We start from the raw sequence: 25,734 nt of genomic DNA on the forward strand, positions 1-25,734 counted from the left end.
GAATCCCCCCCCCCCTCCCTGCACCCCTGCGTCAGCTTACTAAGCCCCCCCAACTTGCAGTGTGCCTGTCGCCCTATCAAAAACAAATCTACGAAAAGTACCCCAAGGGAGGAAAGAGCTCCTATCTTCCCCCCGCCGCCCTCCCATTACTGCAGTAAGGTGCGAATCACTGTCCGGAGCTGAGTCAAAAACCAGCCGACACCGGAGATATCACTTCTGGCCATCTCGGTCTCCTGCCGCTCCATCCACGCTGTCCCGGCCAGGCTGTCGCCGCGGGAGCGCATCTAACCAGTCCCCTGCCATGTCCGGTGATTCGAAGAAGAAAGTCCGATCGTCGTACACCACACGTAGCCTGGCGGGGAAAAGCATGGCATACTTCAGGTCCATCTCCCGAAGCCGCCGTTTTACCCCCAAAAAACTTTGCCTCTGTTTCTGCACCATCTGGGTGAAGTCAGGATAGAAGCTCACGGAGGCATTCTGAAAAGGCACCGGGCCTGTCACCCTCGATGCTTGCAGGATAGCGTCTCGATCCCGGAAATTAAAGATCCGGGCTACAATCGGCCGCGGGGGGGCTCCCACCTTAGGCCGTCCGCCAGGCACTCGGTGAGCCTGCTCCACCGCAAAAAACCTGCCGAGGCCCTTAGGCGCAAGATGATTCACCACCAAGTCCTCGACAAGTAAATCCACGGAGTGCTCCTCTGAGGTTTCCGGGACCCCAATAAGGCGCACATTGTTGCGCCGGGCCCGACCTTCAAAGTCTTCAAGCCGGCGGGCGGAGAGGTCATTCGCGGTTCGTAACTTACGAACCTCAGCCTGGAGTTCCGAGACATCGTCCGCAAGGCCAGTAGTCTTGAGGTCCAGGGACTTGACCCGCTCATTGGTTTTGCCCAGGTCCGCGCGAGTCAAGTTGACATCCACCAAGATTGTGTCCACCTTGTGCGCCAGGGCCTCAAACTGTCGCCCAATCGATGTTTGCATCCCATCTATCGCCCCCTTGATATCCTGCAATGATAACTCCGAGGCTGGGGGCGAATCGGCCTTCTGTGCCTCCAGCGACTGTCCCGATCCACCAGGTGACCCTTTCTGCTGGGCATAACGATCCATATTGTTGGATTGGGTATAGCCTCCCCGCCTGGTAGTCATGGACTTCGACCTGTCTGCCTCCGATTTGGTCGACATCCCGAACTGCAGGACGGTCAGTCGCAAATAGACGTCCCTCACTCAGCTAGAGGAAACAGGGTCAACTCGGACTTCAGCAGCCAGTCAGGACCGAGTGGAGGTCTTCCAGACAACAGCGGATCTGCATGAAGCGCTCCCAACCCAGCGCAAACAAAGGGGCGAGAAAGCGAAAGTGAAAATGCAGCGGCATCGGTCCGTCAGTTCACACCTCCCTAGGCCGCTGTTGTTCAATTAGTGGCCGGGCATCCTGCCAACGCAAGCCCCTGGCATCCTTCGGAGGTAGGCCGCAATCTTCCGCCATGCACAACTTCGGTCCCCGGTGGGCGATCTCAGCCCGGACAACGTCAATCGCCCCAGCTGTGACTCATCGGCAGGATTCCGTGCATGAAAATCAGGATTTAGGACAGGATGATTGCCGGAGGGCGCGAGGGTAGCGGGAGCTCAAGGCTCACGCGGCCATCTTGGTCAAGCGCTAGGCTCCTCCCCCCAGAAAGAGCATTATTGAAGGTAAGTAACTTGCTCATCTGATTCAAATTCCACAGACACACTACTGGGAGAGATACTTGCAGCTTTGGCATCTATTCTAAAGGTGAAAAATCTGTGGTTAGAAATATCTATCAGAAGAACTAGTTATTTACCTTTGATATGGTGGATACTCTATCTTCTAACCACAGATTCCTCATTTTAGAATAGATACCAAATCAGTACCTTCCCAGGTCGCTGTTCTGTGGAGTGGGCTCGGACCAAAACGTCTTGCAGGACCGAGCAGCTGAAAAGTCTTTCTCGCGAGACCTGGTTGTCAAGGCAGTAGCTCTTCATGAATGCATGCACTGACACCCACATTGCAGCACTCCGCATCCTAACATCTAGCAGAAACCCTCCCCCAATTCCACAATGCCAACATGTATTGACTCAGAAATTAATTGCAAAGTTAACAACTCAATTTCTTACACTCACACTTTCCAAGCAAATAACACTCCAAATACACAGTTCATAGATGCAGAAACACCTCTCAGCCATCAGTGTCTTATCCACTTCAGAAATCTGAGCCTTAAAACTCCATCCCCATCTTTCACTCATATTTCTTTGTTAAAGTTATCATGTATTTTCTCTTCTAGATATCCCCATTCTCGAATTATATATACTGTTTGTTTAAGTATAGGTTTCAAATATAAACTCACATTTATTCATATTGTTATTTATTACAAAATGATAATTGAGTCTGCATGAATATATTTATGTTTTTCTGTATGGATTGAATTTTCCTTTCCTGTGATTGTTTTTAAAATAATGAACAAGGTTAACTAGAAACTAACTTCACTTTTCATGTATTATTTTTAAGCAATAGGCAAGGTTTTACAGAATGTAAGTGAATGGCAGCCGGGGTCTGTCTGTCTGCTACGTGTTTATTGTGAAAATGTTCAGATACAAACATACAAATTAAGAACAGAGTGTAATGAGATAGAAAGGAACTGCATACAGCAAACTCAAGACAGAATGGCTCTGTAGAGCTCCAATCACCTTCCTTGGAAAAAGGCTACAGGGAAATACATTCAGCCTTCAATTGGTGGCTTACCTACCTGTCTGCAGACACTGATGAGCATAGCAGACACTGCTACGTTGCTGAACATTGGCTCTATTGTTCAGAAGAGGGGATGCAGGTGTAAACCATCTTTTGAAAATCGAAGTAGGCTGCTTATGGTGCGAAGTTTAGCTTAGCCCAGAGAAAGGTTGGGTTGAAAATATTGATATAAAGAAGCTTTATGAAACAATAACAATGTTATTATGTTATTTTTTTATTATTCACCCTCCTGATAAATATAATTACCACTAATTCGCTAAAATAATAGTTATTACTTAAATTATATGCACTAGGATAGGGTTTTGATTTGTAATACATCTATTTCTGTTTGCTTAGTGTTTTTGAGTTTGCCTTTCCTTGATGAAAAAGGGTTTAGATTTCACTACCTAGTCCTGTGATCTCTCACAGGATTGATCATTGCCTAAAATGCAACTCACTCAAGTATTGCTCAGTGTGTTGTGAAGTGGTTGCAGTCCATCTAGCTTTCTGTCTCAGGTTGGCATACTGACAAGTCCTTGGTGCCAGAGGGTCTAGAATGCCTTTTGCTAGGCTGTGTTTTGGAAAGAAATCCAGAAAACGTATCAATTTCCCCCTTTAATAGATACAAATGAAAAACACTACACAACTCTCCTCCTAATCTTGCATCTCTTTTACTAACACACAAACATCTTGGTCTGCACATCCCCTTTTCAAAGACTGCTAAAACTCCCAGTGTCACAATCTCAAACAGTCTCCCACCTCCCACGTGTGTAGACCCCACAAAATGCCTCCCTAAGACTCCTCGAACAGAACAGAAGAACAATACTTACTCACCTCTAGCCTTAAATCACTCCACCTCCAAATACAACCTAGCTCTAAAACTGCCTGCTATTAAATGCTCGCTCAATGAACAAATAAAGCATCTTCGACCTACTGCCAGAGACAGAACCTGACTTGCTCTTCACACATTAATCATGGATGGGGAACACAGGGCAGCAATAATGCATGAAGCTATCCATTAAGTCTATTACATCAATACTTACACCTGCACAGGTAAAAGAGGAGGCAGCTTAGCCATCATATTTAAGGAAATGAAACAACAACACTCATCAAAGAGCAGAATGTTTCCATACAAGCTTTTGAATCCCACTTTGTCAAATGCAACCCTAGCCCAACATTTTCCTGCTAGTTTCTCCTCATCTACACGCCATCACCCAGTAATGGAACATTTCCAAACACTTTTCTGAACAGTGTATTATACCTGTTTTACAAAATATTCAAACTTATGCATCCATGGTGACCTGAACCTAGGAACTACAGCAACATCCCTGTATCCACTTATAACGTACCAGCCATGGTCCAATTTAGGAAAGAGCTGAAGGCTTAGCACTTTCAAGAACACTACATCACAATGGAGTAAGAATCCACTTCTGATCCCTCAACACAGCTACCTCTCTGATTATTTGTTGACTGATTATTTGTATTTCACCCTGTGCAGTGCTCTCCAGCCTTTTGACTATGTTAGCCTATATAAATACTACTGACATCCATGTAATTGTACTTACTCTTCAAAGTTTAGTGCATTTGTCCAGTTGAGCAGCTCATCCACTTCCCAGTCCATCACACTGTCTGGTCCGTGTAGTTCTGCTGAGTTTATTAGACCTTGTGTAGCTCGTTGGATGAGGACAGCAGTGTTTGGTTCGGATGTCTCTGCATGCAGGCTACCTTCATAATACCTGAGTGAGTGAGAGATGTACAGTACATTTAGCTTGTGGGAAACTGTCTTTTACAGGCATTTTTTGAACACCCCTTTTAATATAGTTTTCTTTACTACTGTTGTACAAACAAATGTTGCTTTAGTATATGAAGCCAAAGTACAAGCATCCTATCCCTGTGAAGTCTTAACTTACATTTCTATTGCTCCACCACATAGGTTTGTAAATATAAATATACATACATACATTTATATATATATTAATATATCTATCTGTACATCTACATCTATGTATATTTATATATTTACTAAAAATAAACAAAGTTTAAAGTTACGTTAATTGTGTGAATGTGTCAGTGACAACATTAATGTTTTAAAAACTAAAAAAAAAACACATAAATTCACCAGTTCTAGTTAGTGGAACTAACTAGAACTTGCATCCCCGCCATGCACTGCTTACGACTTTACATATTAAATCACTTATGACATGTCCTATGACATCATTTGTGATATCACTGATGATATCTCTGATTACATCATCCAAAGAGTGTGTTAGTTTATTTTATAGTGGCAGGTGTAAAGCCTGTGTCCAGATAACAGGTGGAAGTGTTTACAAAACACATGTGCTCCTAATGCATCATAGGTATGTAGAATATTGAACACGTTATAAATCTTTGGACTGAACAGTAGCTCTGTGTGCAGGTGATAGTTGACTACTTGTGTTCACCGTGTTCCACACACGTGTTTTGGCCCTGCTGAAAAGGTTTCCAACATGGCAAAGATTCTAAGTACAACATATTAAGTATTATAAGCAGTGTGGAGTTAGACAGAATCATCCCATCATCACAGTTTCTACATAACATAGAAGACTTTGTGCACTGGGAACTAACCTTTGTACAAGTGCTTGCTTTGCTTCAGAAGATGTGTTATCTGTAAAGTTTTCATCACAGTATGAACGCTGCAGGTAGTATGATCTTTAGCACCTTCAAACCTTTGTAAGTGAATAGTCACTCTTTGGACAGATTTTAGACAGATTGGATTTTGTATAGAGTGTACACTATTCTTAGTAGATACTTTTTTAATACTCTGTGGTGTATTTCTCATTTGAGTGTTACTGTCTGCAAACACTGTGGTATAGAGTAAACTCACTCCATAGAGTAAACAGTGCCCACTTTTCTACTCATATCCACTTCATTTCTCAATGTAGGTTCAATGACTGTCAGGGGTTTGATACAGGTAAAGACTGTCTGTAGTAGGGCATTAGTTATGTAACAGGGCTTGAGTATCTGGAGAAACTTGGGGGTAGATTTACAAGTAAGTGACGCATCTATAAAGATGTGTCACTTTCCCTGAGCTACCATTAGAAACCCTTGTGCCACTATGGATGCGCCGTATTTACAATACGGCGCACCATGGCGCAAGGATTGACAGATGCGTCAGAATTTCTGATGCATCTGTTGACGCAAAAGTCACGCATTGCTGGAGTGGTGTCGCAAGTACGACGCAACTCCCACAATGCAGGGGGAGGCCTATCTTAAGTGAAGCACCTTGCACTAATCCAGACAACTCTTATGGTGATTTTAGTGGTCTTAGACAACCATAGAAACCTCTCTAAGTGGTAGCTGTGAAGAGCAGCCTTCAGGCTTAGTTCAGCAGAGTTAAGCAGCTTGTTTTACCAGATCTAATCATGTACTGTAGGTTAAATGAAAAAAGAACCACACGGTGTATTTATAAAAATATGTATATTTATTATACAACACTCACTAACACATTGGTTTATCTCCTACTCAGAGATATCAACACAATACACACAGTATTTAAAATGTACAACAGGTATGTAAGAACAAAAACACAGTGGTCTCCAGGGGGAGACCAAACCATATTCTAAAGAGGTGGAATGCGAACTGCGACCGAAGTCAGGACTTGGACAAGGAGACTCAGAAGAGCTGGGGACACAAGGAACCACCCGAGGTACGTACCCAGGAACCTCACGGAGGCTGTGTGCAGAGTGGAAACACAGGCACGTACTCAATGCAAGTCAATGGAAAAGTCGTGGGTGCAGGTTTTAAGATGAAGGACCCTTACCAGTGGAAACTGAAGAAACCATGTCGAAGACAGAAGTTTGGAGAGTCACCCCACCCATGGATACCCCAGGAACTAGGATACCTACAGCAGGGAAGCCGGGTGCATAGGTGCAAAGTGACGTCGGAAACTGCCGTAGACCACAATGGAAGACTTCAGAAAAGATGCCGCCGGCGAAGACTGTGCAAGAGTCCGGTGGAATCTAAGGGTGGATTCTTGAAGAGAAGAACCTGCAAACAGATGCAACAGAGTCTATGACACTCCGAGGTGACCAGGAGGCACGGAAGATCAATGACCACCGATGGCGGAAGATGCAGGAGTGATGACGGTGACCTTGTTGCTGCAGCTGCGAGGACCAGGTGATGCTGAGGAAGACCAGGAGCCGTTCACAAGCTGGCCCATGTCAGAAGTTTAGAACCAGGGTGTCAATTTCCAGCGCGAGCACCAACAAGCCTTGGCAGCAGCAACAGACATGGAAGACAATGAAGGAGCAACGTTGGGACCAGCAAGGTCCAAGGGACTCACCAAGTGCAGGAGAGTCAGAGCAGGCCCGAGCAAGCAGGGGAGTCCACTGAAGGAAGAGAAGACCCTCAGGAGGACCCACAGGCCGAAGGCACATTAGTCGCAAGAGGACCTCAAGCAGCTCACCAAAGAAGAAGGCCCAAGGTGCAGAGGATGCGGTTAGGACGAAGATCTTGTCAGGAAAAAATGCTGGAGGTGGGTGCTTCTTGTAGTGCAGTGCCAACAAACCTTGGCCATGGCAAGTCAACGCGGTGCACAGGGGTTTTGTCCCGGCAGTTCCAACGAGGGATTCTGGCCTCAAAATTGCGGAGAGGACATGTCAGGCCTTGAGGGAGTTGCAGAACCACCACCTGTGTTGCTGAGCCTTTGAAAGTGTGGGACGTCAGGAGCAGCAGACCGATCAGCTCCGTTGCAGTGCCTGCAGATGCAAGGGAGTGACTCCTTCACTCCGAGGGAGATTACTTCGGTTGTCCTTGATTTCCACAGGTCTGTTGAAGATCCTGGAAGAAGCACAGACACATACGAAGGAGGCTTGGAGAACAGCGAGACAAGGAGCAACAGGAGTCTTCCTTGATGCAGTCTTGGTTCCAGGCGAAGGTCAGCGAAGTCCAAGTGTCCAGACGGTCGAAGAGTGACGTGGTTTCAGGCTTGAGTCTTGTCCCACAAAGTATCCGAGGACCCACCCACACCCTAAGAAAGGGGTTAGGATGACCCAGGGGTCCCTCCCAGAGGGGCTGGACTGAAGGGAGGTACTCCCATGTCCTTTATCCAATTTCGCACCATAGCGGGAGCCAAGGGCTCCCAGAACTAGTTCTAACTAGAGTATGCAAGGAAGGCACCAAATGTGCCCTTCAAAGCAGTCTGGTGGCACATTATTCTACCTTCCCCTGCTCGAGCTTAGCTCAACAGCAGGAGAGCAGAATCGATTCTGGGGTCGGGAGCAGCACTAGCTTGCTGGCAGACCCTGGAAGGCCCTGGAAGGCTGTTCCCGGAAGAACTGGGGGCTTCCCGGAGGAGCTCCCCCAGTGCATGGAATCATACCTCCAACACCAGTAACGGTGTTGGGGTATGATTCCAACATGTTTGATACCAAACATGCCACGGTAGGGCAGAGCCAATATATAGTTAGCCATCGCGTAATGATGCATGGCCACTATATGTATCAAAATGGCTGACCGCACTTACAAAGCCTGGAGAATCGACTCCGGGGTTTGCAGAAGGTATCCTGCTCATGCAGGGCACCTTCACACTCATAACCAGCACCCTGCCTTCAGGATTGAAAAGTCTGCCTTAGAGATGACTTATGGGTTCTAAGTTCAATGACCGCCGATATAAGAAAACGTATATCTGTCGTAAGTGGTGCTAGCACCAGCTTACACAGGCTGCAATGGCAGGCCTGTAGTCACAGTTTGAGTGGTCTCTCATGAGTGGCATAATACATGCTGCAGCCAATGGGATATCCTTGTTGTACCTATGCCCTGGGTACCTTAGCACCATATACTAGTGACTTACAAGGGTATACCAGTAGCCAATTGTGGAGGTACCAACGTACCTACCATGTCAAATTTAGGGAGGAAGCACAGTGGCTGGGGTCCTGATTAGCAGGATCCCAGCCAGACTCATCACAAAAACATAATGACACCAGCTATAAGTGGGGGTAACCAGGAAAGCAGATCATACTTTCCTACATTCACTATGTGGGTTATATGTATCATACCAGTGCTTCACATTATTCTGAGCTTTTTTGCACTTACTTTCATACCTCTAATGCCATACTAGTTTGTAGAGCAATGTGTAAACAAAGAAAGGGAGGATGATGTCATCAGTGATGTCATCAATAATGTCATATGAGATGTCATAGAACATATCATGAGTGATGTAAAATGTGAGGTCATACGCAGTGCATGGCAGGAGCACAAGTAATAGTTAGCTCAACTAACTATAACTGGTGAATTTCTGTCTTTTTTTAGTTCAAAAAGTTAAAGTTGTCACTGACATTCACTTAACTATAATGTTACTTTAACCTTTGTTTTTTTAAGTGAATTTCTAAGGTTTTTTATTTTTTAACAAACAGATATTTTTATGACACCTAACTATAACGTTATAATGGGGTCCCTCTTCAGGCCGAATCTGGAAACCTGGAAAGCTACATGATCAGTCTAACTGCCATATCCAGCCGGAGCTTGCAGAGACAGACATTAACTTGGATCGCACACACAGGGTGGGTCGCCCGTCCAAGACCCCAGGACATACTAACGTGCAAGCCCTCTTATCGCCAGAAAGAGGCTATCATGTCAGCAATGCGAGACCCGAGTCACCTTTGAGGAAACAAAGGTATGGCTGTTCCAGGACCTGTCTGTCATCGTGTTACAGTGCCGTCAGGCACTCCGACCAGCTGCCACAATCCTAAGAGAGGAGGGGATTAGGTACAGATGGGGACATCCCTTCCGGCTCATCTTCCCCTGGAATAATGAGACGCATATGGTGCGCACGCTGTAGGAGGCTCGAACAGTCCTGGGCCTGGAAGTCTTGCAGGAGGGTAGGACCTGGACTTTGGAGCTGCTGAACCCGACAGATTCGTCTAACACGCCAGGGCACTCTTGCCAATCAGCAAGGAAAAAAATCAGGCAAGCCCACTGCGACCGAGAGTCGTAGAGAGAGATCAGCTTTGCTTCAGCAGCTACAGTGCCATGGTCGTGCATCATACCAAGAATCGCCCTAAGAGACTGGATTGAGAGCTAAGCCCTGCGAGCATAGAGTCTGGCCGGCACCCTCATGTTGGCCACGCCTGCAACCCGGCCTAGCCGTCTTAGCCCATTACATCAAAACATAGTTTACACAGGCGACGGAGCCCGACCTCTCCCCACACCTTGTGTTGAGGCTTCAGAGTACCAGTGACATGGACCCGATCACCTCCTTCATGTGCCTGAGAGGGATGCGAGCATGTTGCGTTGTTCTAGTTATTACCCCCTCCTTCCCTGCTCGGAAGCCAACCTGCTGCCTAAACTTTCATGCTTGGTGGTAGACTGTTCTACCTATTGGAGAGAGCCTTTACCAGTTGACCCTTGCTCATCAGTAATGGCACAACTACCGTGGGGGGGGGATGATTAAAATCTTAAGCCTGAACATCTGTGGCCTTAATGCCCCAGTAAATTGGTATCACAGAATCGTATACTGATGTGTTCCAAAGATAACAAGTTACTTGATGACTTTAGATTGATTCAAGCCCAGGATCACACATTTAGCTTCATCACCAACCATACTACGTCCTTTTTGACTTCGGAGCCTGAGGGCCCATCATTTGCCTACTTGCCACCACTTGTACCCGGTGGCCCAATGGTGTCCCTCACTTGGTCCTGATGAAGACCCTACTGTAAGAACTACATCTGTCTACACATACCCCCAGTGTCAAAACGTCGACGACTTGATATTGTTTTTACCATTGTGGACAAACAGTGCTAGGTCCCTCATGTGTCCTAACACTATGGTGTTGTAAATAGATAGGCCATGTGTCTCATTCCGGACTGGCATCTTTAACCCTTTTTGGATGTATATATTGCTCACTGCCCTCCCCTTTTTCAATTACCCTCACCATTGCACATTGCTGCACTTACCCTTCCCTTCCTTCTGGGGCACCTTTCTTTAAATGTATAAACATTGATGTGTTCCTTGGGAACTTAAGAACTCTTGTTCCACATGAATAAATGTGTTAAACATATTGTAAAATTGTTTTGAATTAATTTTACAGGCGATGTTGAATGATTTGCTTAAACATTGTGTCCACTAGGACCATTTGTTACATGTACCCAGCAAAGCGGTTGCCACTCCTTTAGCTGCTTAGAGACTCTAACTGCAACGTCTGCCTTAGACAGGAAACACATCTCCTCAAGGAGGACTGGAAACATAAGCGATCCTGCTGGTTTGACCGCCAGTAGTTCTTTCCCGGGACAGGGAAGAAAGCAGGAGTAGCGATTTTGATGGCAACTCACGTCCAGAAGGAACTACCAGGCAAGACTTCTCTCCCTGAAACCTGCAGTGAATACACAGACATTTAAAATCGCTAACATTTATGCCCGAAATGCCCAGCAGGAGGATTTCATTCTGGATACCATGGGGCAGGTGCTGGCCACCCCGGATGCACACCTCCTTATCGGAGGAGACTTAAATCTGGTACCAGACCGCTCAGTCCACAGGACAAGACAAACAGGGTCATTCATGTCAAAGGGTCTCATATTGGCGGGTACGTAATCTTATCGCAAGAGTTTATATTTTTGTTTGGCTCACCAAACTTATGCCAGGACTAACTACTTCCTGTTGTAACCTTGCTTTATGGCCACCACTACTCATGTGTACATCGGTAAAGCTGAAGTCTTACCACTCCCCTGTCTTGATAACCCTAAGTATTTGTGGCTCTTGTCTGCCTCCAAGCCCCTTAATTCCAAATTACTGACTAACGACTCAACATCAACAGACATTAAGGGCACAATTCACACCTTCCTCAGCACCAACGACATACAAGGCTCCTCGATCTCTTTACTTTGAGACACCTTAAAAGCAGTTTTAAGGGGTGCCTTCTTAACCATAGATGCCAGGCATAATAAGAATAGAAAAGACAAGCGAGCTGACCAGGAAGCCTTGGTGTTGGAGCTTGAGGAAACTCACAAACACTCTGGCTCACATAGAGTGAGGAGACAACTTATGCTACCTAAGAAGCAACTCAAAGCCCTTGATACAGACAAAGCAGAATACACACTATTGCATACTAAACAGAAATACTATGCAGGTGGTAATAAGGAGGTGTGGCTCCTTGCTCACTGGCTGAGGGCCCAAATCCACAAACGGAGAATAACTGACAACCAGGGTCCACAAGGCCAATGTGGGACTCAAGATGATTAGATTTCACAAGAGGTTGAAGGCTTCTATACTGCACTGTATTCAGCGGAAGACTTCAGTTATGAGGGTGAGGCTGCCTACCTAGCTCGAACACCAACAGAGGGGGTGCCTGCTGAGGATGCTCTTCAGCTTGACAAACATATTCGGGAGGATGAAGTCCTGGCGGCATTGCGAAGCTCCAACTAGTCAAGTCGCCTGGACAGGATGAAAATCTTTGCTACTTCGCTGGCCTCTATTCTGACCCACCTCTATACCTCCTTAAGTGAGACAGGTGCCCTCACTGAAACAATGATGGAGGCCACCATTACTGTGATACCTAAGCTCAGTAAGGACTCCTCTTACCCATTTCCTTACTTAATGTAGACACCAAGTACTTTACCAGCATCCTAGCAGCATGCTTGGGCCCCTACATGCAAGGTTTGGGTGACCCAGACCAAGCCGGGTTTATTCATGAGGCTGCAGCAATATTATGTAGCGTCTTCTCCACCTCATTGATAAATCACACCGCTTCTGGGTACCAGCCCTCTTAATATCGATCGATGCTGAAAAGTCTTTTGACTGGGTGCACTGGCCCTGTCTCCAGCTCATGCTGGATAAGGCAGGACATGGAGCTTCATTTCGGAGCTAGATATGGTGCAGCTATAACGGGCCCACAGCCAAAGTGCAGGTTAATGGGCTGACATCACGTTCCTTTTAACATAATGTGTGGTACGCAACAAGGATAGCCCCTATCCCCACTCCTATTCGCCCTTTACGTGGACCCCCTGTCTACGAGGATTTCGTAGGAAACCTCCAATCACCAGAATTACCATGGGCTGCCCGGAACATAAAATAGCACCATATGTGGACAATGTCATGATCGCCCTCTGGTTTCAAAGTCAATATAAAAAATTCACAGGCCCTCAACCTCACCATTCCCCATAGCGATAAACATCAGCTAGAGCTACTCTTCCCCTTTCTGTGGGTGGCACATAGGGTCACATATCTGGGCTTGCAGACACACTACACTGTGGAGAAAATGGCAGAGCACAATTACACATCTCTCTTGACCACTGCCAGCTCCAATTTACAATCCTGGAAAGGTAGTCCCATCTCCTGGCTGGGCAGAATAGCTGCAAACAAGAGGACTCTTCTTCCAAAGATACTGTATGTTATGTAGACCCTCCCTTTCCAGCCCCCCTACACATACTGGAAGAATTTCAACACTTGATTGAGCACTTCATATGGGAGAGCAAGAGAACCTGCATGGCCAAGAAGCATACTTTCTTCGCGGTAGCAGAGGGAGGACTGGGCATTCCTCACTTACCCCGTTACTACCAGGCAGCTCAATTTAGAAATCTGGTGGAATGGAATAGGGACCATATGGAAAACACTGGTGTTTATTGATCAAGCGGTCGCATGGATCCACATTTGGAAAGTTCCATGGTTGCCACGAAAGCACCGTCCTTCAGTGGTCTATATCTCTCCTGTAATGTGGGCAGTGATAGGGACCTGGGATAGAGTTACACTGCCAAACAAACTCTTCACCCACATTATGGGAAACCCTGACTTTGCCCCCCACTGTGTGGGAAACAACATATCTCCCTTGGCAGGAAGCTTACTATAAGACAGTGGGGGACTTATTTGACCACCAAGGATTGGTCGATTTCTTGGGACTCCGCTCTGACTACAGACTGCCCCACACAGACTATTGGCATTATGTAGACATTCCACACTAGGTAACCCAACCCCACATTCACTGTCATGCAGGCAGGCCCCCACTCTATTTGAGAAATGGCTCCTTACTCGACACACAGATAAGGGTCTAATAGCCGGCATTTAAAGGTTTTCTAAACACTCCCTTGACCAATGCCAAATCCCCAGCACAGTAGCGATGGGAATTAGAATGTGAACAACCCTTGACCCCTAAGGAATGGCTAGGGCGCTCGACCTCGGAAACTGGGTTTGAGTCTCGGTAATGACGCTGAACATCCTGTGATTCTGGGCAAATGACTTAATCTCCCCGTACCTAACAAAAAATGAATGTGTGTCCTCATGTAACGTAACTGGTGCTATGTAAAGCGCTCTGATTACCTGATTGGATTCGGGTCAAGTTCGCGCTATAAAAAACTCTGCAAAAAAAAAAAAGAATGGGCAGACATCCTATTGTCACAACAGAGACGGGTTAACTAATCCCTACAGCAGGAGCGAGGCAGGATGCTAAGTAACTCTTTCCCCTTATATGGCACCACCTGCAAGTATATATATGATCACTCCACAGATCATACCACAGCAGGGGAAGGGGAAAAAAGGGACAAATGAAACAATAAAGTTACAGCAGCGAGAACACTCACTGGCGTGAACCCGGGAGTTATAGCCTTCACTACTATGATCGCCCCGTGTTTCCTGTAGATAAGACACAACACAACACAACATGAGGTTCTACCCTAACCCACCCTGATGCAGATATAATAACAAAACTAAATGCCACACTTACATTTGAATTCTGCCACAATCACTCCAAGAGAAAAAGGCACAAAAGGTAAAAATAAAGTAAAGAAATCAAAGCTGTTCCTTTGCCTCTCAAAGCTCCAGAAACATTGCACGCATTGTGACTTAACCTTTCAGGTTATGACAAAATGCCCAAATAAAATGTACTTATCTAATGGCAGATATCCAGGTAATGGCGTGCAGTTCCTTTCCAGTATATAAATGACGAAGTCTCCAGGAACACCTGCAACCAGCAGGTGTTTCAGCAACAGTTAAACAAACAACAACAAAAAATAACCATATGCGCCTTGCATGTAAGAAGGTCCTCCGAGCCTCTCAACGGCTCACGAAGAAAAAGAGCTACAAGCGTGAATCGCGCTTCAGCGCGTTCACACAAAGGGAGACTTCTAGCAATCCTCGTAATCCGCTACATATAGGTAAATGTGGTCGCGCTCCACCGCGAGTACAAAAAAGTCAAGATTATGCCCGCGAGTGCTTCAAACTCCTTCTCAGCTGTGGAGGAAGAAGCACCGGAGGGTCTCAGCACTCCACCCTCGGAGAGAATGAAGGCGGGGAACAAACGCGGTCGCGCTCCTACTGCGAACGCGTATTACAGCTTGTCTTGGCGGCCTGAAATCCGCCGTTAATCTACTTAAACCGAACAGAAAGCCCTGAGTAGGGAAACGTTCTCTTGCCCAACAATCCATTAGACTGAAACCACAGGTGACAAGCACCAGAATCTGAGAGAGAGGTGTTTGGGTATAGAAAAGAAAGGTAGGACAAGAATAAGTTTTAGGTTTTCTGGGGCATGTAGTCCCCCTTTCTTTCCGCATTCACACTGCACTATTGCCTAATCGTGACACCTATACAGAACCCGCTCCTCCACTTATAGCGCTTTTGGAAAAGAAACCCTAATTAAACTAGCACGTTACTGGTACTACACCCCACTTCGAGTGGCTAACTGGAAGCAAAAGGGAAATTATGGCTGCTGGAGGAATTGCGGACACCAGGGTATGCTGACCCATATTCTCTGCCATTGTCCTAAATTGCAACGATACTGGGCGGACATTCTAGCAGACATGTATGGGACTGATATGTCCAGGTTTCCTAGCTACATTTTACTGGGGCTCCGGAAAGCTTTGACATACGCCCTCTGATCAGCAGCGGGGACAGCCATTATGCTGACCTTATGCGCAGCCAGACCGGTCATTCTATCCAACTCGGGCACAGAAAAGATACAGACGCACATGGACTGGGTGCACAAACTCTGGGGGCTACTTGGCATGGATAAACTGACAGCAGTCGTTAAACATAAGTAGCCCCAATTTGATAAGACGTGGGACCCCTGCATACAATTCTTAGCACAAGACTTCAGGGAACTGTCCTGTCTGGCCTACCTGCGGATTCCTAAACTTACACACTCCGCAAATGATGCGGCGTGAGCTAGTGAGTCTGAGCTCTGGACAACTGGGTTCCTCCATAGACCAATGGTTAGGAGATCATGCTATGGTTGGACACGTCGAGCAGTATCTCCCCACACAGCTAGATACTAATCTCTCATCTTCTGCCCTACCCCTCTCCTCCTCCTGCAGACATTAGCAACCTTCTCCCTTCCTCTCTCCCGCTCCGAGTTTGTCTCCCTCCGTATGTTATACTATTCCCCATTGGTCTATGGATGTAGGTGGGGTGAATGTTTTGTATTGTTTCTCTGTCTGAAAATCAATAAAACAGATTTAAATCTAAAAGGGGAGCGGGCTGCATGGCCCCACTTCCCCAAGCATTATCAGGCCCGGAGTGTTCATCCCCTGGGGCCAAAGCCTATTAAAAAGGGGAGGGGGCATGGAGCCTTCCCTTCCGAGCCTTTTTGAGCCCCGGGGACCCTATCCCCCAAGTCCAAATAATTAATAAAGGGAAGGGGTGCGGCTCCCCTTCCTGAGTCTAATTAGACCCTGGGAATCCCATCCCCTGGCACGAAATGCCAAAAAAAGATGAGGGGGACGCGAGGCCCTTCTCTCCAAGCCTTTATAGGCCCCAGAGACCCAATCCCCTGGGGCTATACCTTATTTAAATGGTGAGGGGGCATGTGGACCCCCTCCCCGAGCCTAATTAGGCCCGAAGATCAAATCCCTTGAGTCAAATAGAAGTAGAAAGGGAAGGGGGCATGCAGCCCCACCTCCCCGAGCATTTTTGGGCACCCGGGGTTTTCGTCCCCTGGGGCCAAAGCCTATTAAAAAGGGGAGGGGGCATGGAGCCTTCCCTTCTGAGCCTTTTTGAGCCCCAGGGACCCTATCCCCCAAGTCCAAGTAATTCATAAAGGGAAGGGGTGCGGCTCCCCTTCCTGAGTCTAATTAGGCCCTGGGAATCCCATCCCCTGGCACGAAATGCCAAAAAAAGATGAGGAGGACGCGAGGCCCTTCTCTCCAAGCCTTTATAGGCCCCAGAGACCCCATCCCCTGGGGCTATGCCTTATTTAAATGGTGAGGGGGCATGTGGACACCCTCCCCGAGCCTAATTAGGCCCGAAGATCACATCCCTTGAGTCAAATATAAGTAGAAAGGGAAGGGGGCATGCAGCCCCACCTCCCCGAGCATTTTTGGGCACCGGGAACCCCATCCTGCAGCCAAACGTAATCAAAAAAATGGCTTGGGGGCATGAACCCCCCCCCCCCAAGCCTTATTAGGCCCTGGGGACCCCAAGCCCGGGGACCCCATCATCCAGAGCCGAGTGATTAATAAAGGGAGGGGGCGTGCGGCCACCCTCCCTAAGCCTAATTAAGCCCTGAGAACCCCATCCCCCTGGGCTGGGGAGGGGGCCCCCATCCCTGAGCCTTTAGAGGTCCCCAAAGACGCCATCCCATAGGGCAATGCTTTATTTAAAAGGTGAGGGGACTGCGTGGCCCACCTCCCTGAGCCTTATTTGGCTCATGGGACCCCATTCCCTGGGGCTAAATATAAGAAAAGGGAGGAGGGTGGGACACAGGGTCTCTTCCCTGAGCCACTTAAGTCCCTGGGACCTCATCCACCCGGACACTGTGCTTTTTTAAAAGGGGAGGGGGCCACGTGCTCCACCTCTGAGCCTTCTAATGCCCTGTGGGACCCATCCTCCAGGGCTGTATTTGTTTTAAAGGGGAGGAGGGCAACATGGCCACCCTCCCCAAGCCTCATCAGGCCCTGGGGGCCCCATCCTCCAGGGCTGTATTCATTTTTAAGTGGAGGGGGAGCCCGTGGCCCCCTCCCTGAGCCTCATAGCCTCATTTGGCCCTTGGGAACCCATCCCCCATGGCTCTATTTTGTTTAAACTGGAGGGGACCTCATGGCCCCCCTCCCCAAACCCTTTATGGCCCCAGCCACCCCATCCTCCGGGGACTCCATGTTAAATAGGTTGGTGTCCATCCATGGCACCCACCATGAACCGGGAGCTGGTACTGCTCCCACCCAGAGGCCCTCCAGGCAGGAGCAATATCTTGATCTGTTTCCCTGCCTGCATCATTGTGGGCAGGGAAAAATAAAACAAGTCTGCTCCCAGTGGGCGGGTGTATTTTTAAAGCTCCCACCTGCTGGGAGCAGACTTTGTGTTTGCTCCCATTTGGAGGGAGATTTGAAAAGGCTCCCGTCAGATGGGAGCAAACACATGTTTTACTGCCCACGCCGGTACGGGCAGGGAAACCACTGTATCCCGGGAGTGGGCTCCCCAGGACACAGCAAATGAGCCAGCCCCGGACATAAAAGGCTCAAGGAGGGATGCCACGCTTTACCTTAAAAACACTTTTGGCCCTGGGGGATTGAATCCCTGGGGCCGAATAATATTTACATGGTGTCCCAGGGATGGGGTCCCTGGACTGAAAACAGCTCAGAGATGGGGCCTCGCGGCCTCTCCCCTCAATTAAAGAATGCGGCCCTGGGCCACCATTTTGTTTTTTGCAATTCTGCGGGATTGCAGCAAACATTACCTTTATTTCAATTCTGGACTAAAGAGGGGTCATCCAGGACCCCTTAGGGTCCTAGTGGGGCACGGTATCCCTACACAGCCCCCTTATATCATGTTTTATTTTATTTTGCAATTTCAGGACCGGGGACTATAAGTCCCCTAGTACTATAATGGCTGCCAGCAACATTTTTCGTATATTGCTGGCACCCAATCAGTGCGCTTGTCTGACTCCAGAGGGTGCGAAATGGCCCAAGGGAAAATAAGCTCCCTGTGTCAATCTGAATGCTCTATTTTTAAACTGGTGCACCCATGAGACTTGCGCGGACTCAACTGCCCAGATATACAATTATTTTTCAACCTTCATTTCTCAAAAACTACTGAACAGATTTAGACCAAATCACAAAAAGCACAATATGAGGACCAAGATCTAGTTTCCTGAGAATTCTCGTGTAATTCCATTGAGCAGTTTTTGTGGTAGCATTTTCTGAAGAAGTCTTTGGAGAATGCATTGTGATTTTGCGTTTTGGGACCCCCTTTTTTTGGCAGCCTCCACCTGACCGATCACCCCAAGACTTTATATGCACAAACAAAGCAAAAAACAATAATTTTTTGTAAAGTTTTGTTGAGATCGTCAAATGGTGACAAGGTTATTAGCAACACAAAAAATGACTTTCCTATGGAAACGCTGACCTCACTATAACTATCCAGTGGCGACCGTCACTGGGTAATATATCTATATAAAAATAGATACATATATACACTGACAAAACCAAAGATTAAAGTAAGTTATAATTAGGTTTTGAAATAAAGTAAAAACTGATGTTTAGAAACCAAAAGATTTCTGAAATTCATCAGTTATCCTTTACTTTTTTTTTTTAAATGATTTTTATTAACAATTTTCACAAAATTATATAATATTTACATAAGCCCCCCACCCTCCCCTTTGGACCAAGGTGTTACTTCACATCATACCCATCCACAAGAGCGAAAAACAATTCGGTAAATCTGTAAGATAATACAGCATGTATTGTCAAAATCTGTATAATTACAATGAATATTCTCCCAAATAAGACCATATTAAAGACCAAGCATTTTAGGTGTGTTCTAATTGCCAATGCAAGAGCGGACCCCAGATCTGCATCCCTATTCTCTTTTTTCTCCTCCCTTTAATTTTATATATGGCTACTTCCAGGGTACAAATTGCTAGGAATCTAGTTCTCCATTGTGCAAAAGCCGGTGAAGTAGCATCCAGCCAAACTGAAGCTATACAGAGTCGGAGGACAGCCATGGCTACAAAAATAAGGCCCTGCATATGATTAGGTCTTTGATTATTAGATACTCCTAACACAATTTCCTCCCGAGTGATAGATATATTACCTTGGAGAATTTCTGAAAGGAAGTCAGAGATTTCTTTTATCAAACCTGATAGTTTGTCGCATGAGGCAAACATATGAATCATGTCGGCAGCACCCATCGAGCAACGTGGACAGGTTGTTCCCTTTCCTACTGTCCATTTTGCAATCTTATATGGTGTATAATAAAGGGAAAAAAAAGCTTTATAAAATTGTGCTTGGAGATTTATAGACATTAAGCACACTTGTGATAATTCATACGCTCGCAAAGGAATATTCGGTTGGATTGCAAGAGAGGTCTGCCACTTCATTAGATGTTTTCCCAAGTCATCAGGGAGCTTATCCCTAAGAAGTTCATAGATTACCCCTATTTTAGGGGTATTTGGTCTGCATATAGTATCTAGTACGATATTATTTTGAAATTTGTCACGTCCCCCTGTTTTTTTTTGCAAAAAATCCCTGATCTGTAGATATTTAAAAAACTCCCTATGGTTGATGGAATATTCAGACTGGAGGTCGGAGAAAGTTTTTAGGCCACTAGAGTTATAAAAACAGCCTAATTGGTGAATGCCATTCTCGATCCATCTCGACATACAAGTGTCGTGGAATAGTGCGGGTAGCTCATAATTAAGCTTAATTGGGGTGTAGCATGAAAAACGGCCCAGTCCTAGCAGTTTTCTTACATTAATCCAAACTTTATATATATTGGAGATGGTCTTGAGTTTTACTCTCTTAAAATAGTTGTCATTCATGTGTCGCCAAAGACAACCCTCGCAGCCTGCCCCTAGGATCAATTCTTGTGGCGTGATCCTATCGGAGTTGTGGCCCTCTTCTATTGATAAAAGCACGATACTATATCTAATTACCGTAGCCCAATAGTATAACTTAAAATTTGGCATTCCGAGTCCACCTCTTTCTTTGGGCAGCATAAGCCATTTAAGAGCTCGGCGAGGTCTCTTATAACCCCAAATAAATCTGGAAAAGATGTTCTCTATGTTTTTAAACTGTTGGGGAGTGAACTCCAGGCATATTGTGCGAAAGAGATACAGGAATCTAGGTAAAAATAGCATTTTGATAACGTTGCATCTCCCGCCAATAGTAAGATGTAGGTTGTCAAGTCGAGTTAGTTCTTTCTTGGTATGTTTAATCAGTGGGTCTAAGTTTAAGCTCACTATACTATCTATGCTTGCAGTTATATCAACTCCTAGGTTGATAGCATGTTCCATTACTCTATAGTCATCCATCTTGAGTTTGTCATTAATGACTATCTGTGTTTTAGTTGAGTTCAACTTATATCCAGAGATCTTACCAAAGCTATTCGCTTCCTCTTCTATCGCTGCCATTGCTTGGGTAGGATTACAGGTGACTATGGCTATATGGTCGGCGTACGCTAGAATTTTTGTATCAATATTAAATGCCTTTATCGGAGTCACTAATGGATGATTTTCTAATTTCCGTATGAACGCATCTATATAGACTGCAAATAGCAGGGGAGAGCATGGGCACCCCTGTCTTGTTCCCCTAGTGATCTTGAATCTCTCTGAGAGTGTCCCATGATCATAACACTGGCTCCTGGGTCAACATATAGTCCTTGCATGGCTTTAATAAATTGTGATGTAAGTCCACACCTAGCCATAGTTTCCCAAATGCACCTCCAGGAGACCCTATCAAAGGCTTTTTCTGCATCCAATAGTATTAAAGCCATAGGGTCTCCTGTTTTCCCTGCGAAATCAAAAAGCGATATCACCCGTTGAACATGGTCCGATGTTGATCTCCCTGGGATAAACCCGTGTTGACGAGGAGACACTATATTATGGATAATAGGGGCTAATCGGGCGGCCAGTACTTTTGAGTAAATTTTCGAGTCCCCGTTTATTAGTGTGATCGGTCTATAAGAACCCATTTCCATGGGGTCTTTATTTTTTTGGGGAAAAACCATGATTTTCGCTGTAGACCATGAGGGAGGTGACTTACCGCTACTAAAAATGGAACTAAACAATTCAAGCATAATTATTCTGAGCTGTATTGCAAATTTTACATAAAATTCTGAAGGGATTCCATCTATCCCAGCGGCTTTTCCATTAGCTAATGATTTCAGTGCCATCTGAATTTCCTCCCACGTAGGGGAGCTATTTAGATTAGCCTGTTCCTCCTCTTTAAGGCAAAATCCTTCATATTGCTCCAAATATTCATCCATGTTCTCCAGTTCTCTATTAGGCTCTTTATATAAATCTTCTTAGAATCTCTCAAACGCCCTTCTAATCTCAGAGGCTTCCGTTCTCACCCCTCCATCTAAGTCTTTAATACTCTTTACTGTATTAACTATCTGTTCTTCTCTTGTGCGAACAGCTAGGTGATGTCTGACTTGTTCGCTAAGTTCATAAGTTTTTTTTTTATAGATGGTAGCTTTACAAATAGTTTTCTCAATAAACACTTCCAATATCTGATTTCTTGCCACAGCCACCCATTCTAATTCATCAGTTACCTGGCCACTTAGTGATGCTTTGGCTAATTCCGCCTCTGTCATACTCAGGTTCTGTTGTAATCTATCGAGTTGAGCCTTTCCTTCTCAGTTGGACCTAACAGAGAACTGGAGAGTTTCTCCTCTAATCCCAGCTTTCAATGCGTCCCAAACTATCTCTATCGGACCACTACCGATATTTACTTCCAAGAAAGCCAAGATCCAATCCCTCATATGGTTATTATAGCCCTCGTTCTTTAGAAAAGCCCTTTCAAACGTCCAACTCCTCCGTGTGGGGGTGCTTCTATTGCATACCAGATTAAGTGCTAACGGGTTGTGATCAGAGAGTATCCTAGGTGGTTTATTGATTGTGCACCTATTCTGCAGGGAATTAGAGATGAGGAAATAGTCAAGGCGTGCATGGCGTGAGTGGGGGAAGGAATAAAAGGTAAATCCATGATCACCTGGGTGATTCATATGCCAAGTATCAATCAACCCATGCAGTGAACACAACTCCTTAAATGCCCTGAAGACCCTAGGTTTTCTCCCTTGATAAATAAATGTCGGATTTGTTGACCATTGCCCCGGAAGGTTTAAATTAAAATCACAACAAATAATTAAGGGCAATGGCCAATGTACCAATTCGTTAGTAATGTAGTTCAAGGCTTCAGGGTCATCACCTACATTGCCATATACAGTACAGATAGTCATCTTATTTTCCCCATTATTATATAGACATTCCGCAATGGCCCATCTACCAAATTTGTCGGAAATTGTCTTTGTAAATTGAAGATCTCCCCCTTTAGCTAAAATTGCAACCCCTTTAGTTCTAGTAGGTTGTGTAGAAGCGATTATCAGTTTATACCCTAGCGTTTTTAAGATATATAGTTGTCCACCTTCAATGTGGGTTTCTTGTAGGCATATAATATTTGGTTCCATTGTTTGTAAGCCGATAGCAACTTTTTGTCTTTTTTTTAGATCGTTTAGGCCGCATATATTCAATGAAATAATTCTTATCCTATTCATTAAAGATATATTTCCGTATTCCTGTAGATATGCCCTCTTGTTTACCATATAGCTTGGTCTCTATTTTTCCCCCTGGTTGTGGACCATTACATTCTACTCTTGGTTCGGCCTTGGTCCGCAAGCCCCCACTCCCCAAAACCCCTCGTCTCCCATGGTCCCCACCCTCCTCCCCCCCCTTACCACCCAATGAGGCGTCCTGGGTCAGCAAGTACCCAAGTGTGTGCGTCAGCTAGATCAGCGCGTATCCGCACCCTCTGAGTTATCCTTTACTAAACGAACTATAATTTATGCCACCTCATGCACTGCTCACATATTGCATCACTCAAGATATGTTAACTGACATCAATGATGAGATCACTGATGACATCTCAAATAACGTCAGTGAAAACATCATAGTCATATTCAGCATTCAGTTACTTGAGTGAACAAGTGTGAGTTGATAGTATGGAAATATCATAAGCCCTAGAGACAAGATCCCTCTCACAGAGCAGTAGATTAGAATGTATACCCCCCGCCCCCAACCTATTAACGATTGAGAAGGCATGTAATTGACATCATTCAGGTGATACCCGGCTGTGGAGATGAGAGCAACACAAGAGACAATTGAACTGGCTTCTGGTTTATCTAGCGACAAGGCGGATGATCCAAGACGCTGTTTTAGGGGTTTGTTAACGTTGAAGTCGACAGATGCTTCAAAGAAGGACTATAGAGTAGGGGGGTGGGTGGGGGAAGATAGGTGGTGTTGCGAGCATTGTTGTTTTCAGTGTTTTAACTGTACTACATCCAAGAGACTCACCCCTTCACACAGCTGCTGCTTCCTCGCACAATAGATTAAGTACAGGCTCCTCTGAAACACTAAGTATTATCCTGGAACATAAAGGGGCCGAATACTGAGTTTGAAAGGGTAAAAAAAGATGTCCCAATCCTCCTCCTGCTGCAGTAAACCCATCTCTTCAGCAGTGCCCCTTCTTAGGACGATACGGTTATCATATGGTATTCCACGCAGTGTTTCACTGAGACTCTAGAGGAGTAGCATTCCCTATCAATAAAATATTTCCATTGACTACTGTGTTGACAGATCCGTGGGGCTGCTATGTGTCACTGACAGGTTAACTAGATGGATGAAACTGGCCCTTCATGTGCTTATATGCACCGCCCACATTGACAAAGGAGGTCCAAATTTTAGTAGCGTAACTCCCAATGGCCGAGCGATAATTGGGGTTGACGTTAACGTGGTTATGGACAGATAATTGATGCACATTCCACGGGGACCAAGGCCATGTACATAAGTCTGGTGTTGGCAGATTGGATGAGATCGCAGGGTCTAGTAGACATGGCACACACAACCAGACATTTTCCAAACTTGATTATATATCATGCTGGCCACAGAACTTTCAGGGGTTCAGAGTTCCCAATTACTCCCTAGATACCCCTCTGATCACTGCCCAAAAGCCTTCAAACTCACTGAAGCTAGGGGTGCTGGAACATGGAGACTAAGTGCTGGATGGCTGGCCCAACAGGAAATTATCAAATATAATGTACCTGAGCTTAAACTCTTCTTTCTTATGAAAGCATGATCAGTAGCTCAGACTTGGGGCACACACTCTATGAGGCCGGTAAGGCAGTCAGGAGAGGGAAAATTAGATCTACAAAATATTCAAGAAAACAGAGAGAATGAGAATTTACCCAGTTGCAAATACTGTTGCTGGAGAAGCAACATCTGACGTATTAGGACCCTAGAATAGGCAATTGGAGGTGGCAAAACTGTCATGGCAACAACTAGCCCTGGACATGGTAAAATGGCATGGCTGGTGAAGAGAATCTATAAGTCAGGGCATAAGGTGGGTAAACTGCTCTAGTTGTTGGTGCACAGGGATATCTGTTCTAGATTAGTGACAGTAGTACAGCATCCATTGAAATGTTAATCCGTAGACACCCTTGCAGAGATCCCTAAAGCCTATGCACAATACTATGAGATGTATACAGTGCATACGTCATGTCGCCTAAAGAGACTGCTCTACCTTTGATTACAGACAAAAAGCGGAAGTGGAAGAGAGGGAAAGCCTACAAACAGCAATGTTGGTGGAGGAGATAGCAGAAGTGATTACAGATATGCAGTCAGGGACAACCGCCGGATCCTGTAGAATATTATGAATCATACAAATCACTGTTGTCTCCACCTCTACTAAACATGTTTCTAGAGGCGATTCAAGAAGGTTCCTTCTAGGCCAATATCGAAAATGTTAAATGCAGTAAAACATAAAAAATGTAAGGCCACTGGACTAGAGCGCTTTCTACTGTCCCATCTCCCTTCTGAATTTTGAAGTAAAACTTTTTTGCTAAAATATTAGGTCAAGAGACTGACCAGGATCCTGACCACAATGATCTGCCCAGATCAATGAGCATTTATGACAGGGAGGAGAATGAGGCATTTTATTAGAAGGATACAAATGGCACTTGAAAAGGCAGGGAACCTCTAGGGGCAGAGGGCATTAATGCTCCTAGACTTTGAGAGGGCTTTTGACTCAATCAGTTGGAAATTCCTACA

At 45.7% G+C, this 25,734-nt stretch overlaps 1 protein-coding gene across 8 annotated transcripts in view; it reads right to left on the reverse strand.

Moving 5' to 3' along the window:
- C8H11orf65 (chromosome 8 C11orf65 homolog) overlaps positions 1-25,734 on the reverse strand; it is a 356,377-nt gene that overhangs the window by 106,278 nt on the left and 224,365 nt on the right. For all 8 annotated transcript variants that reach the window (XM_085621519.1, XM_085621523.1, XM_085621520.1 and 5 more), the window contains one exon: positions 4,306-4,476. In XM_085621519.1, the coding sequence (XP_085477645.1) occupies positions 4,306-4,476 (171 nt within the window). The remainder of the gene's footprint in view (positions 1-4,305; positions 4,477-25,734) is intronic.

Source organism: Triturus cristatus, chromosome 8 (assembly GCF_964204655.1).
Source record: "Triturus cristatus chromosome 8, aTriCri1.1, whole genome shotgun sequence".
Taxonomy (NCBI): Eukaryota; Metazoa; Chordata; class Amphibia; order Caudata; family Salamandridae; genus Triturus; species Triturus cristatus.